Below are 16146 nucleotides of genomic sequence, written 5' to 3' on the forward strand. Positions count from 1 at the left end.
GTTTATCTTTCATTTGCTGTATTGGACTTGTGATATCATGAAATTATATTATATCCCTGTGGCGCTAGGCTAGGCTATGCTAGTCAGCGTTTCTGATGACAGTTATCCCGGATCCGGGATGGGTGGTCCAGTTAAGGCCAGGAATCTTTTGTGATCGTGGAAGATCTGTTTACGCACCTCTCTTTTTGGACACTAGGGGGCACAGTCTCCTATAGGCCAGCACCAGGTCCACTTTAAAGAGGCAGCACATCGCTACTCCAAGAACGACCATAGAAAAGGCCAGGCAGAGACACAGGCATGTGTAGAAACCACTCTGATTGGCTAGAAAGGAAGGAAGTGAGCTATGAAGAGGTTATCACATTATATGCTGACTGACAGTAGCTAGTCTAAGTTACTGTAACAATATCAGCACCTTAAATCAAGTCTCTCACAAATGACATGGCCAACGTCCTGTTCAAACACAGACTCTTATGGGTGATTTGAAGTCCTCCATGTTACTTAGGACTGTGTTTGGGATCCTACCTGGTTGGAGCCACAGAAACCCTATGTCCCGACCCAGGGCGTTCGTGGCGATGCAGCTGATGGTCACRTTGAGGAACTCAGGACGGACCTCATAGATAGACAGAGTGGACCGGCCATAGACCCCACTACTCCTATGAAGGCTGAGGTTCAGGTGGTGAGAGAGTGAGATGATCACAGTCACAGTGTAGGACAGAGCTCTACACACATACTCATGCACACGCATGTGTACCCACACACGCAAGCACGCACACAAACACACAGACTGAGATACAGAGTGTATACTACAGTTTTAAAAGAGTACTCACATTGTTGTCTTTGTCACGTTGAGCTGTTTTATGTGGTCAGTATGTCTTCCATCTACCGTCCAGAACATAGAGCTCTCTGACTCTGTACCTTCACCGACCCCCAGAAACGCTGAACACACCAGCTCTACTCTTGAGCCTGCCGTCAAACAGAAAACACTCTTGAGTCAGTGGCTGTGTCATGGCCCTTTTTAGTATTATCTACGAAAAAGCATGATGTCATCATTTCTCACCTGTTTCAACCGTAACGGTTTCTTTTCTGGGATAGGTTACTTGGGGATTCAACAGGACTTTTTCTGCCAATACAAAGACCACACAGGTATGGCAAGATAGTCAAACAAAGCCGTATCGATAACGTACAGGTAAACAGAAATGCTCCAATCCTTAAAAAGTTACAAATCACCTAATTGTAACAAACAGAGAATAACAAATAAATGGAAAATATAAACAATTTACAATTTCACTCTCGGTTGCAGCAACAGAAAGTGTGGTGAGAAGAAATATATGCTCACGGCATAGAAGTGAAAAGGAGGTTTAGCTTTACCTTTGTTGACTTTGAGCTGAGTGCTGTGGGTGGCGGTGTAGTTTCTCCCCTGCAGAGAGAACTCTACCAGGCAGGTATAAACTCCAGCATGGCTCTCAGTAGCATTGACCAACCGGAGCCTCTTCGGACAATCTTCTTCAATGATCGTCTCTCCATGCTTGTCGACAGGACTACAGTCCTGCACATCCCATCAGAGATGCTGTATTTTATTTATTTATTTTATGTCACCTTTATTTAACCAGGTAGGCAAGTTGAGAACAAGTTCTCATTTACAATTGCGACCTGGCCAAGATAAAGCAAAGCAGTTCGACACATACAACAACACAGAGTTACACATGGAGTAAAACAAACATACAATCAATAACACAGTAGAAAAATGTATGTACAGGTGCAGTAATCTGTGAGCTGCTCTGACAGCTGGTGCTTAAACTTCTTAGGGCTGCAATCCCGGTAATGAGATCGATATGACAACAGCCAGTGAAAGTGCAGGGCGCCAAATTCAAACAACAGAAATCTCATAATTAAAATTCCTCAAACATACATGTGTCTTATACCATTTTAAAGGGAATCTTGTTGTTAATCTCACCAAAGTGTCCGATTTCAAATAGGCTTTTCAGCGAAAGCACCACAAACAATTATGTTAGGTAACCACCAACTCACAGAACAATTCAGCCATTTTTCCAGCCAAAGAGAGGAGTCACAAAAAGCACAAATAGAGATAAAATGAATCACTAACCTTTGATGATCTTCATCAGATGACACTCATAGGACTTCATGTTACACAATACATGTATGTTTTGTTTGATGAAGTTCATATTGGCGTGTTACGTTCACTAGTTCCAAAAACATCCAGTGATTTTGCATAGCCACATCGATTCAACATAAATGCTCATCATAAATGTAGATGATAATACAAGTTATACACATGGAATTATAGATATACCTCTCCTTAATGCAACCGCTGTGTCAGATTTCAAAAAAACTTTACGGAAAAAGCAAACCATGCAATAATCTGAGACGGCGCTCAGAACAATAGTCAAATTAGCCGCCATGTTGGAGTCAACAGAAACCAGAAATTACATGATAAATATTCCCTTACCTTTGATGATCTACATCAGAATGCACTCCCAGGAATCCCAGGTCCACAATAAATGCTTGATTTGTTCGATAATGTCCGTTATTTATGTCCAATTAGCTACTTTTGTTAGCTCGTTTGGTAAACAATTCCAAAGTCACGAAGCGCGTTCCCCAAAAGCTGACGAAATGTCCAAAAGTTCAGTAACAGTCAGTAGAAACATGTCAAACGATGTATTGAATCAATCTTTAGAATGTTGTTGACATAAATCTTGAATAACGTTCCAACCGGAGAATTACATTGACTTCAGATGAGGATGGAACAGAGCTCCCTCTCATGTGAACGCGCATGGTGAAAGCATGGTCAGGTCATGGCAGACCTGACTAATTTCCCTCTCATTCGGCCCCCCTTCACAGTAGAGGCATCAGACAAAGTTCTACAGACTGTTGACATATAGTGGAAGCCGTAGAAAGTGAAAACTCATTCACATCTCGCTGTGATTTCAATGGGATCTTGGTTGAAAATCGAACAGCCTCAGAATTTCCACTTCCTGTTTGGATTTTTTCTCAGGTTTTTGCCTGCCATATGAGTTCTGTTATACTCACAGACATAATTAAAACAGTTTTAGAAACTTCAGAGAGTTTTCTATCCAATACTAATTGGATACTAATAATAATATGCATATATTAGCAACTATGACTGAGGAGCAGGCCGTTTACTCTGGGCACCTCTGTGCACCTTTCATCCAAGCTACTCAATACTGCCCCTGCAGCCACAAGAAGTTAAAGCTAGTGAGGGAGATAAGTGTTTCCACTTATTTTTTTGTAGTTCATTCCAGTCATTGGCAGCAGAGAACTGGAAGGAGAGGCGGCCAAAGGAAGAATTGGTTTTGGGGGTGACCAGAGAGATATACCTGCTGGAGCGCGTGCTACAGGTGGGTGCTGCTATGGTGACCAGCGAGCTGAGATAAGGGGGGACTTTACCTAGCAGGGTCTTGTAGATGACCTGGAGCCAGTGGGTTTGGCGACGAGTATGAAGCGAGGGCCAGCCAACGAGAGTGTACAGGTCGCAGTGGTGGGTAGTATATGGGGCTTTGGTGACAAAACGGATGGCACTACTCAATAAATTAGACTGCATCTAATTTATTGAGTAGGGTATTGGAGGCTATTTTGTAAATGACATCGCCGAAGTCGAGGATCGGTAGGATGGTCAGTTTTACAAGGGTATGTTTGGCAGCATGAGTGAAGGATGCTTTGTTGCGAAATAGGAAGCCGATTCTAGATTTAACTTTGTATTGGAGATGTTTGATGTGAGTCTGGAAGGAGAGTTTACAGTCTAACCAGACACCTAGGTATTTGTATTTGTCCACATATTCTAAGTCAGAACCGTCCAGAGTAGTGATGTTGGACGGGCGGGCAGGTGCAGGCGGCGATCGGTTGAAGAGCATGCATTTAGTTTTACTTGTATTTAAGAGCAATTGGAGGCCACGGAAGGAGAGTTGTATGGCATTGAAGCTCGTCTGGAGGGTTGTTATCACAGTGTCCAAAGAAGGGCCATAAGTATACAGAATGGTGTAGTCTGCGTAGAGGTGGATCAGAGACTCACCAGCAGCAAGAGCGACATCATTGATGTATACAGAGAAGAGAGTCGGTCCAAGAATTGAACCCTGTGGCACCCCCATAGAGACTGCCAGAGGCCCGGACAACAGGCCCTCCGATTTGACACACTGAACTCTATCAGAGAAGTAGTTGGTGAACCAGGCGAGGCAATCATTTGAGAAACCAAGGCTGTCGAGTCTGCCGATGAGGATGTGGTGATTGACAGAGTCGAAAGCCTTGGCCAGGTCAATGAATACGGCTGCACAGTATTGTTTCTTATCGATGGCGGTTAGGATATCGTTTAGGACCTTGAGCGTGGCTGAGGTGCACCCATGACCAGCTCTAAAACCAGATTGCATAGCAGAGAAGGTATGGTGGAATTCGAAATGGTCGGTAATCTGTTTGTTGACTTGGCTTTCGAAGACCTTAGAAAGGCAGGGTAGGATAGATATAGGTCTGTAGCAGTTTGGATCAAGAGTGTCCCACCCGTTGAAGAGGGGGATGACCGCAGCTGCTTTCCAATCTTTGGGAATCTCAGACGACACGAAAGAGAGTTTGAACAGGCTAGTAATAGGGGTTGCAACAATTTCGGCAGATCATTTTAGAAAGAAAGGGTCCAGATTGTCTAGCCCGGCTGATTTGTAGGGGTCCAGATTTTGCAGCTCTTTCAGAACATCAGCTGACTGGATTTGGGAGAAGGAGAAATGGGAAAGGCTTGGGCGAGTTGCTGTGGGGGGTGCAGTGCTGTTGACCGGGGTAGGGGTAGCCAGGTGGAAAGCACGGCCAGCCGTAGAAAAATGCTTATTGAGATTCTCAATTACAGTGGATTTATCGGTGGTGACAGTGTTTCCTGTCCTCAGCGCAGTGGGCAGCTGGGAGGAGGTGTTCTTATTCTCCATGGACTTTACAGTGTCCCAGAACTTTTTTGAGTTTGTGTTGCAGGAAGCAAATTTCTGCTTGAAAAAGCTAGCCTTGGCTTTTCTAACTGCCTGTGTATATTGGTTTCTAGCTTCCCAGAAAAGTTGCATATCACGGGGGCTGTTCGATGCTAATGCAGAACGCCATAGGATGTTTTTCTGTTGGTTAAGGGCAGTCAGGTCTGGAGAGAACCAAGGGCTATATCTGTTCCTGGTTCTACATTTCTTGAATGGGGCATGCTTATTTAGATGGTGAGGAAGGCATTTAAAAAAAATAACCAGGCATCCTCTACTGACGGGATGAGATCAATATCCTTCCAGGATACCCCGGCCAGGTCGATTAGAAAGGCCTGCTCGCTGAAGTGTTTCAGGGAGCGTTTGACAGTGATGAGTGGAGGTCGTTTGACCTCTGACCCATTACGGATGCAGGCAATGAGGCAGTGATCRCTGAGATCTTGGTTGAAAACAGCAGAGGTGTATTTAGAGGGCAAGTTGGTTAGGATGATATCTATGAGGGTGCCCGTGTTTACGGCTTTGGGGTGGTACCTGGTAGGTTCATTGATAATTTGTGTGAGATTGAGGGCATCAAGTTTAGATTGTAGGATGGCTGGGGTGTTAAGCATGTTCCAGTTTAGGTCGCCTAGCTACACGAGCTCTGAAGATAGATGGGGGGCAATCAGTTCACATATGGTGTCCAGAGCACAGCTGGGGGCAGAGGGTGGTCTATAGCAGGCCGGCAACGGTGAGAGACTTGTTGTTAGAGAGGTGGATTTTTAAAAGTAGAAGTTCAAATTGCTTGGGTACAGACCTGGATAGTAGGACAGAACTCTGCAGGCTATCTTTGCAGTAGATTGCAACACCGCCCCCTTTGGCCGTTCTATCTTGTCTGAAAATGTTGTAGTAAGGAATGGAGATTTCAGAATTTTTGGTGGTCTTCCTAAGCCAGGATTCAGACACGGCTAGAACATCCGGGTTGGCAGAGTGTGCTAAAGCAGTGAATAAAACAAACTTAGGGAGGAGGCTTCTAATGTTAACATGCATGAAACCAAGGCTATTACGTTTACAGAAGTCATCAAAAGAGAGCGCCTGGGGAATAGGAGTGGAGCTAGGCACTGCAGGGCCTKGATTCACCTCTACATCACCAGAGGAACAGAGGAGGAGTAGGATAAGGGTACGGCTAAAAGCTATGAGAATTGGTCGTCTAGAACGTCYRGAACAGAGWGTAAAAGGARGTTTCTGGGGGCRATAAAATAGCTTCAAGGWATAATGTACAGACAAAGGTATGGTAGGATGTGAATACAGTGGAGGTAAACCTAGGTATTGAGTGATGATGAGAGAGATATTGTCTCTAGAAACATCATTGAAACCAGGTGATGTCATCGCATGTGTGGGTGGTGGAACTGAAAGGTTGGATAAGGTATAATGAGCAGGGCTAGAGGCTCTACAGTGAAATAAGCCAATAAACACTAATCAGCACAGCAATGGACAAGGCATATTGACMTTAATAATCTTGAAGCTAGGGGGCAGAATTTTTATGTTTGGAAAAATAACGTTCCCAATGTAAGCTGCCTATTTCTCAGGTCCAGATGCTAGAATATGCACATAATTGACAGAGTAGGATAGAAAACACTCTAAAGTTTCCAAAACCGTCAAAATATTGTCTGTGAGTATAACAGAACTGATTTTGCAGGCGAAAACCTAAGGAAATCCAACCCGGAAGTGCCTCTTATTTTGAAAAATCACTGTTCCATTGCCTGCCTTTCGTCCATTTAAAGGGATATCAACCAGATTCCTTTTCCTATGGCTTCCACAGGGTGTGAACAGTCTTTAGACATAGTTTCAAGCTTTTATTCTGAAAAAGTGGATAGCTGAATGTCCTTCCATTAGTTCATGCACGCGACACTGGTAGCTAAACATTTTCTTTCTCTCTTGTATTGAATAGTTTACAGTCCGGTTGAAATATTATCGATAATTTATGTTAAAAACAACCTGAAGATTGATTATTAAAAACGTTTGACATGTTTCTACGAACTTTACGGATACTATTTGGAATTTTCGTCAACCCTTGATGACGATTGCTTTCGCTGTAAAGCATATTTTCTAAATCTGACACGACAGGTGGATTAACAACAAGCTAAGCTGTGTTTTGCTATATTGCACTTGTGATTTCATGAATACAAATATTTTTAGCAAATGTTTTTGAATTTGGCGCTCTGCAATTCAGCGGTTGTTGATGAAAATGATCCCGCTAAAGGGATCCGTGCGTCAAGAAGTTTTAAGGACAGGCATGCTTAGTCGAGTGATCATAAGGGTCCAGTGAGTAGTGAGGTTGGTTGGGGTAACGGTGATTCAGACAGCTAGCTGGGCCATCGGTAGCAAGCTAGCATAGGATGGAGGTCTGTTTTTAGCCACCTCGTGCGTTTCCGACGGTAGATTAGTGGGGTTCTGTGTGGTAGAGGGGATCAATCCAGTTGGCAAAATAGATATAGTTATAGTGACCCAAGAAAAATTGTCCGATACACCTATTCAGATAGCAGCCGATAAGACAGCTAACGATTAGCGGGCCGCAGATGAGCGTTCAGGTAACGTTGCGATGGAGTGGCCAGTTGGATAATTCCCTCGGGCAGATAACGTCGGTAGTCCAGTCGTGAAGGCCCGGTGGGGCTCCGCATCGGCAGTAAAACGGGTCCGGATAGGTGATTGTAGCCCAGGAGTGGCTGATGGAACTCTTCAGCTGGCTAGCTCCGGAATAATTGATGTTTGCTCCGGGATCGACGTAAGCCAATAATCACACGGCTAGCAGCTAGCTAGCTGCGAGATCCAGGTGTAAATGTCCAGAGCTTGCGGTTGAAATCCGGGGATATGGAGAGAAAAATAGGTCCGGTATGTTCTGGTCTGAGTTGTACAAAACTGGCGATAGCTTTTCGAGCTAAAGGATAGCTGATGACCACAAACCGTGATTAGCTGAATACTAACGTTAGCAAGTAAACTGGCTAGCTTCTGGTTAGCTTCTGGTTAGCTTCTATTGTGGAGTTCAGATTTGAGGTAAATAATACCTTTTTTTATTGGTGAGGCGGGTTGCAGGAGAGTGTTTTGAAGTTGAGTTTTTGGAAAATAAAATTTGTAAAAGATATGCGAAGAAAGATGTAAATATATATATAACGTTACACGGGACACGACAAGACGAGGACAAAGGACGTCTGACTGCTATGCCATCTTGGAATAGTATGTCAAAGTTAGCTCACGCAATCCTATCTAATTATCCCAAATGTTTTCAATGTTTTTTTCTATTACCAATTTTGAGTACTTGACAGCAATGACACAAGGTATCATGCCCGTTGTCATAAGCTGATGTCAGCTCTTATGATTGTTCATGATATCTGTTATGTCATTACTATGACATTGTAATGCAGGCCTTATGGCACGGGTATGTCTAGATGGGCGTCTGCTCTTACCTTGAACCATTGGATGTGTGCTGTGGGGTCTAGACCGAGGACATCCTGCTGTCTGCAGAACACCACTTCACTCATCCCCTGGGATACAGCCCTGTTCTCAGCTGGGACAGGACAGGGCCCAGGGTCCACAGACAACACAAACTTCATCTCCCACGATCCATTGGGGTACCTGTGTCATAACACACATGAACATATGACCAGCGCTCTCCATTTACTATTGAAACAATAATGTTGAGAATTATTAATGTGAGACATTAATACATTTAGGATCTGGAAAGTGAAGACTGATTCATACCAATCATCCTGATTCAATCTGTGTGCGATATTGGAATTATCTCCAAACATTCTTGAAATCACTTTAGGAACTAAAATATCTGATATGCTTTAACAAAGTCATTTTCTCAACTACATACAGTAACCTAGAGAGGTTTCTTACTTGCTCTCACAAGTGTAGTGTCCGTTATGGGAGGTGTCGGTTGGTAGAAACCACAGAACCTCCCCTCTGACCTCCACCCCAGAGGTCATGTTAAGGGTCTGGTTCCCCCCTCTACTCCAGGTCACAGTGGTTCGGTCCTCAGTGTCATCGTCATCACTACACTTCAGCTGGACGAAGTGACCTGCACTGATGTGGTGGACCTCTACGGCCCCCTGGTGTTCTGGATGACACAATGAAGAGGTTGTTGTTACTGGTTTATGTCAACTCAATACGACCATCAATTCCCTCAGGGGCAATTTAGAAGGAGGAGGACAGGAGTACTTAAAACAGTATAGGCTTGAGGTCTAGCACTATATGACTAGCTGAAAAAACTGGAACCCGATGGCCAGTCAGCTGCAACCCACAAACCATCAGCTGTGACCCTCCAGTGGGTCCTGACCAAATCCCCGTTAGCTACTACTCTTCATCAGTGGCTATCTATGCTAGAGCAAATCTATATTGAGCATTGACAGTAAAATACCAATGTAGAGCACTTTTCAAGGCACCCCAAGCAGGAAATGAAACTGCTGCTGTTACACTTTAAGAGGTTGCTTGACCTTATTGTTTGCAATATCCGTCTACATGCATAAAAAGAAGGGCAAACCAATCAGCCTTTCTTCTGACGCACATTTCAGATTTTGACCCCATTTAGGGAGACAGGATGTATAGAAGAAGACAAACATTTAAGAGAGCCTTTCAAAACTCAACAGTGAGGGGGGAAGAGGAGAGGGGGGTAGAGAGAGAAAGAAAGACAGCATAATACCACCTGTCTCCCATGACAGAAACAGTCAAATCAAACATATTACACCATTTTACACACCTAAATTAAAGCCCCACCTTTGAAAATTTTAATAAAGCCTTGAAAAATTAAATAATTTATGTACAAGTTACTGATAAGAGCTTTTTATTACCTTTTATTTAACTAGGCAAGTCATTTAAGAACAAATTATTATTTACAATGATGGCCTAACCCAGCCATTTGTGCACCACCCTATGGGACTCCCAATCACAGCCAGATGTGATGCAGCTTGGATTTGAACCAGGGACTGCAGTGCCGCTTCTTGCACTGAGATGCAGTGCCTTAGAGTGCTACACCACTCGGGAGCCTGAGTGCTTAATAACAGTGGTGTAATGTAACTGGGTAAAAATACTTTGAGGTACAACTTAAGTCGTTTTATGGGTATCTGTACTTCTTTTGGGCAACCTTTAATTTTACTCCACTACATTCCTAAAGAAAATATGTACTTTTTACTCACATATCTTTTCCCTGACACCCAAAAGTACTCGTTACATTTCAAGTTCTTAGCAAGACAGGATTCACTCACTTTCCAATTCACACACTTATCAAGAGAACGTACACCGAGGTCATCACTTCTGCCTTTGATTTGATCAGTAAACACATGCTTCGTTTGTAAATGTCTGAGTATGCCACTGGCTATCCATAAATAAAATAGGAAATTAAATCTGGTTTGCGTAATATAAGGACTTTGAAAGGATTTACTTTTACTTTTGATACTTAAGTGTATTTAAAACCAAATACTTTTAGACTTTCTCAAGTAAGCCTAGTATTTTACTGGGTGACTTTCACTTTTACTTGGGTCATTTTCTACTAAGGTATCTATAGTTTTACGCAAGTATGACAATTGGGTACTTTTTCCACTACTGCTTAATAAGTGAACATAGGGAACACTATATAGCCATACCTTATTTTGGATGCTAGGGCTTTTACAAAGCATAATACAGATCATAGCAAGCAACAGTTGGTTAAGGATAAACCATTAGAATGATCCTACATGAAAAAAATACTATAGGTCTAAATACTGTAGTATTACTATATTTTTATACTATACTTTCACTGCAGTGATTTTGTGCACTTTACTGTAGTGTTTTTGTGGACATGACTATAGTATTCACTGTAGTGTTTTTGCGAACATAACTGTAGTATACTGTAGTATTTACTGAAGTGTTTTTGCGGACATGACTGTAGAATATTAGTGTTCACTGTGGTGTTTTTGCGGACTTTACTGTAGTATTCACTGTAGTGTTTTTGAGGACATGACTGTAGTATAATATAATAGTGGTTCCCAACCAGGGGTACTAGGATGGTGCTTGGCCTATCCACAGGGGGTACTTGAGAAGACACATGAGACCATAGGCCTACTGCTAAAATGCACAAGGGGGTACTTCAGGGGTACTCCGGACAGAGCAACATTCAGTTGGTGGTACAATAACTGAAAAGGGTTGGGAACCACTGTACTGTAGTAATTGCTGTAGTGTTTTTGCGAACATGACTGTAGTATATTATAGTATTCACTAACATTTTTGAAGACATGATTGCAGTTTACTATATTATTCATTGTAGTGTTTTTGCTGACTTTACTTTTTTCAAGTTACTCACAATGTTCCCTAAAAAAAGTTAAAATTGAACTAAGTATTTGGTCTCCACAACTGTTTATTTCACTATTAATATTACAGAACCTTTGTTTTTGATTCAGAACTTAATATATCCATTTAAATCAGAAAATTAACAAATGGCATTGACAAAATTGACACCCTAGACTTAATATTTGGTAGCACATCCTTTGGTCAAGATAACTGCAATCCAGCGCTTCCTATAGCCATTGATGAGTTTCCTGCACCTCTGTACTGGTAGTTTGGCCCACTTCTCTTGTGCAAACTGCTGCAGTTCTCCCAGATTTGAAGAGTGCCTTCTCCACATGTTTTCAATGGGATTTAGATCTGGACTCATTGCTGGCCACTTCAGAACAGTCCAGCATTTTGTCTTGAACCTTTGGTGGGTGTGTTTGGGCTCATTGTCATGCTGGAAGACCCATGACATTTGATGGAGACCCAGCTTTCTGACACTTGGTCTGACATTGCACTCCACAATGCCTCCAAAATGCCTTGGTATTCTCCTGATTTCATGATGCCAGCAAAGCAATTTCAAAACATCACTGAACCTCCTGCATGTTTGACTATAGGGAAGGTGGTATTTTCTTTGAAGGATTAATATTGTTTTTTGTAAACATAGAGATGGTGTGCTTTACCATAAAGCTCTAATTTGGTCTCAGTCCACAGGACATTCTCCCAGAAGGATTTTGGCATGTTCAGGTGTTTTGGCAAATTGCAGTTGGGCTTTCTTATGTCTTTCTCTCAGCAGTGGGGACCTCCTGGGTCTCCTACCATATAACTCCCTTTCATTGAGTTGGTTACGGATGGTGCGAGTTGAAACTGTTGTACATTGTGTCTGAAGGTCAGCTTGAATCTGGGTGTCAGTTGACCGAGATGCTTCTCCGCCATTCAAACAATCCTTTGCTGCAATCTTCCATCAACTTCTCTTGCTGCCACATCCAGGGAGGTTGGTTACAGTGGCATGGGCCAACATTACATACAGTGGAAACAGGAAAAGCAAGGTCTCTGTAGACTTGAGATTGTCCACGCTTGGCTACAACCTTGTGTCGGACCTCCTCAGATAATTCTCTGGTTTTCTTTCTTTTTTCCATGCTCATTGCGATACACACAGTAACACAAAACAGGAGAATGATTCCTTTTCTCTATTCAAAATGGTTGAATTAGTGAGCTCAATTCCAAAGTAAAGTGTTGTGTTTTTGCAGACTTTACCGTAGTAATAACTGTAGTGTTTTTTGCAGACATGACTGTAGTATTTGCTGAAGTGTTTTTGCAGACATGACTGTAGTATTTGCTGAAGTGTTTTTTGCAGACATGACTGTAGTATTTGCTGAAGTGTTTTTGCGGACATGACTGTAGTATTTGCTGAAGTGTTTTTGCAGACATGACTGTAGTATTTGCTGAAGTGTTTTTTGCAGACATGACTGTAGTATTTGCTGAAGTGTTTTTTGCAGACATGACTGTGGTATTTGCTGAAGTGTTTTTGCGGACATGACTGTAGTAACACCTGCTAACACAGGTGTGTGACAGGCCGCCTATTAAGTTGGGTCAACAGTTCTGAGCAATGGGACAGACCAGACAACACCTTAGCAAAAATATAAACATTTGATTACAACTGTAACATCTAAACGTAAGACAGGTTCAAGGCCCATTAAAGGGAAACTGTAGAGGCAGGTACTGGAGGGCGCTGCCAATAAAATGCCTGGACCTCAAACCAGCAAAGCCTCTCCAAACAAACTGAATGAAACCAAAAGGACATTATTGCAGTGGCTTTACATAATGAACATCTCGAATATTGTGACATGAATAAACTCACTGATGGTCAAACAGCACATACCATTATGAACAATCGACCACACCTCAAACATTTCTTCAAGACAGCATGGTCACAAAATGGTTGCTCACAGAAATAAAACAGCAACGACGCCATACAGTCTACACACACACACACACACACACACACACACACACACACACACACACACACACACACACACACACATATTTTAGTCCCAGTAACCGCTCTGCCGAATCCACAATAATGTTCTTCTTCCTGGAATTTCCCTCCACTTTATCTGTGACATTGATCACCATTGCCATAAAAATCACAATCTTTACACTTAACATCCCTGGATCCTGCTGGAAAGAAGCCAACTCTGCCAACATTTCAGTTGAAGGCATTCAGTTGTACAACTGACTAGGTATCCCCCTTTCCATTGTATACATTTCCTGCATGTTCTCCCCTAAAATTTGGTTCCTAGCCTGTCACACAATATTGCTCAGATACAAGATTGTGGTGATGCCCATCTACTGTGGGACTCCAGTTAGAGTGCAGAGATGCAGTTAAGTTTAAGAGCCTTTACAGATTCAGATAATGGAGATGATACATGGCAGGGAATGATTGAAAGTTGTTGATGTTAGACTTATTGAGAATTCGTTGGCTTTGTATGGAGTATGGATTATCTAAAAAGTAGACAGAGAGGTGCAAATAATAACTGTCAATAACAGCAATGAACATACATAATTAAATTGTCTGTTAATGACAATAATCAATGCATATAAATGGGTAAAGGTAAAGCTATGCATAAATATAGCAGGAGTTAACAATAAATGGCCAGAAAGGGGGTGCAATAGCATGCGGCATGGTAGGCCGAAGCTGTATCAATGGCTACATAGCAGAACATGGCAAACAAACAAACAATATAAAGCTAACAAAACTACTTTGACCCGATCTGCTCCTGCACCATGCCAACAACCTGGGAGGACAGGCCACCACCACACAACACAAACTAACTCTTCTGAAGTCAAATCTTGTATACCCAAATACTTCCCTGCAGCTGCCACCAAAACATCTATTTTCTGAGATTTACATTCCATTTCTGCGGTACAGTAGATAACCATTACTAAAAATGCTAAAACGCATATATCACTCATTTGCTTATCCCTCAGTGCTGGCACAGATCTACTACTCACAGGGATCCTCTCAGGATCCCTCACCTTTGACCCATCCTCCTCTACTTTCTTCACTGCCTCAGCATACGACACCTCCTGCACTACTCCGACTCTAGCCTCCTCAGCCAACCACTCTCACACCTGACACTTCCAATCCACAGCAACATGGGCACCCTTACAGTTGACACACAATTTTATCCACCGAAACTACACAATCCTCTATCTCATACCCTCCTGCACACTTCCCACACTTCCCATCTTGGAATCTCCCTCCTACAAACTGCTGCGACATGACCATAAACGTTGCACCGGAAACAGTGCAGTGGATTAGTCCCAAAAGCTCTAAAAGGATAACTGATATATCCTAACATGACTTTGTCGGGTAAAGACTCACAAACACCTGGAATCTTCAACTTCAATTGCTCCACCTCCACACTTAACGATACACCAGAAATGACTAATTTTAATGGCACCCTGTTCCTAAGAGCAAAACAAGAAATAGATCTTGACTCAAGTTGCGTGAAACGGAGCGCCCGCGTCCTCAAGTCCAGTATAGGTTACCTTCACTGATTCACTTGCACCCAACTCCTTTCCCACCCACCTTGAAACCACAAATGGATCCACCGAAAGGCAAAGATCCACATCCTCCAAAAAATGTCACTCCTACTGGACCAAATTCTTCTTTATCATTTCCATTGATACTAGGCTCGGGTTCCAAGATCTTCACCACAACTTAAACCTCACTTAACTCGCCCTCATTCACTTCCATTTCACCTCTAGAACTCAGTCTGGCGCTTGGCTCACTCTGTTTGCACTTGACATCAATCTACTTCGACACCCCATCTCCATTTTTATCTCCATTTATCAGTTGATCCACCCTCACCACTACTCCAGTAATCACTAATTTCTTTTTTGTATTATTGTATTTAGGTTTTTAGACAATACACAAATATAATAAAGAAATATATCCTTTCAATGGCACCCTGTTCCTGAGAGCAAAGCAAGTAACAGGTATTTTCCCCAGTCTTATGGCGTGGAGCACCCGCTCCTTCTGGGTGGAAGGAACACAAAAAATAATCACAAGTCCACTTCGGGTTACCTTCACCGATTCAACAGTAAACAACTCCTTTTTCACCCAGCCATACCTCATATGGGTCAGCCAAAAGGCAGGAGTCCACTTTCTCTGGTCTGATGGAATCAAGATTGAACTCTTTGGCCTGAATGCCAAGCGTCACGTCTGGCACCATCCCTACGGTGAAGCATGGAGTGGCAGCATCATGCTGGGGGGATGTTTTTCAGCGGAAGGGACTGGGAGATAAATCAGGATTGAGGGAATGATGAATGGAGCAAAGTGCAGAGAGATCCTTGATGAAAAACTACTCCAGAGCGCTCAGGACCTCAGACTGGGGCGATGGTTCACCTTCCAACAGGACAACGACCCTAAGCACACACACAAGACAACGCAGGAGTGGCTTTCTGACAAGTTTCTGAATGTTCGTGAGTGGCCCAGCCAGATCCTAGGCCTTAACCCGATCGAACGTGTCATGTTTTGTCATTGATTATCATGTCTTGTCCCTGTGCTTCCCTCTGCTGGTCTTATTAGGTTCTTTCTCTTTCTCTCTCTCTCTCCTCCTCCCTCTCTCCCTCTCCCGCTCTCTCTCTCTCTATCGTTCCGTTCCTGCTCCCAGCGGTTTCTCTTTCTCCTGTCGTCCTCGTTTGCTCTCTCGCACCGGTCCCCTATTTCGCTGTGCGACGAGAGTGCGTGTTTCGCTGCGTCGTTAGGGTGCGTCAGCGGTTTCTCATTCTCCTAACGACCTCATTTACTCTTTCACACCTGTCCCCTATTTTGCCCTCTGATTAGAGTCCCTATTTCTCCCTCTGTTTTCCGCTTCTGTCC

The 16146-nt window shown here is 43.0% G+C and overlaps 1 protein-coding gene across 1 annotated transcript in view; it reads right to left on the minus strand.

Annotated features, from left to right (window-relative positions):
• Window positions 1–16146, minus strand: part of il1rl2 (interleukin 1 receptor-like 2) — a 40639-nt gene that overhangs the window by 2976 nt on the left and 21517 nt on the right. Inside the window, exons 3-9 of the mRNA XM_024007357.2 lie at window positions 8850–9069; window positions 8414–8582; window positions 1369–1546; window positions 1058–1120; window positions 828–963; window positions 523–662; window positions 178–321 (exon numbers count right to left, since the gene is read on the minus strand). Coding sequence (XP_023863125.1) covers window positions 178–321; window positions 523–662; window positions 828–963; window positions 1058–1120; window positions 1369–1546; window positions 8414–8582; window positions 8850–9069 — 1050 coding nt within the window. The remainder of the gene's footprint in view (window positions 1–177; window positions 322–522; window positions 663–827; window positions 964–1057; window positions 1121–1368; window positions 1547–8413; window positions 8583–8849; window positions 9070–16146) is intronic.

This window comes from Salvelinus sp. IW2-2015, linkage group LG2, assembly GCF_002910315.2.
Source record: "Salvelinus sp. IW2-2015 linkage group LG2, ASM291031v2, whole genome shotgun sequence".
NCBI lineage: Eukaryota > Metazoa > Chordata > Actinopteri > Salmoniformes > Salmonidae > Salvelinus > Salvelinus sp. IW2-2015.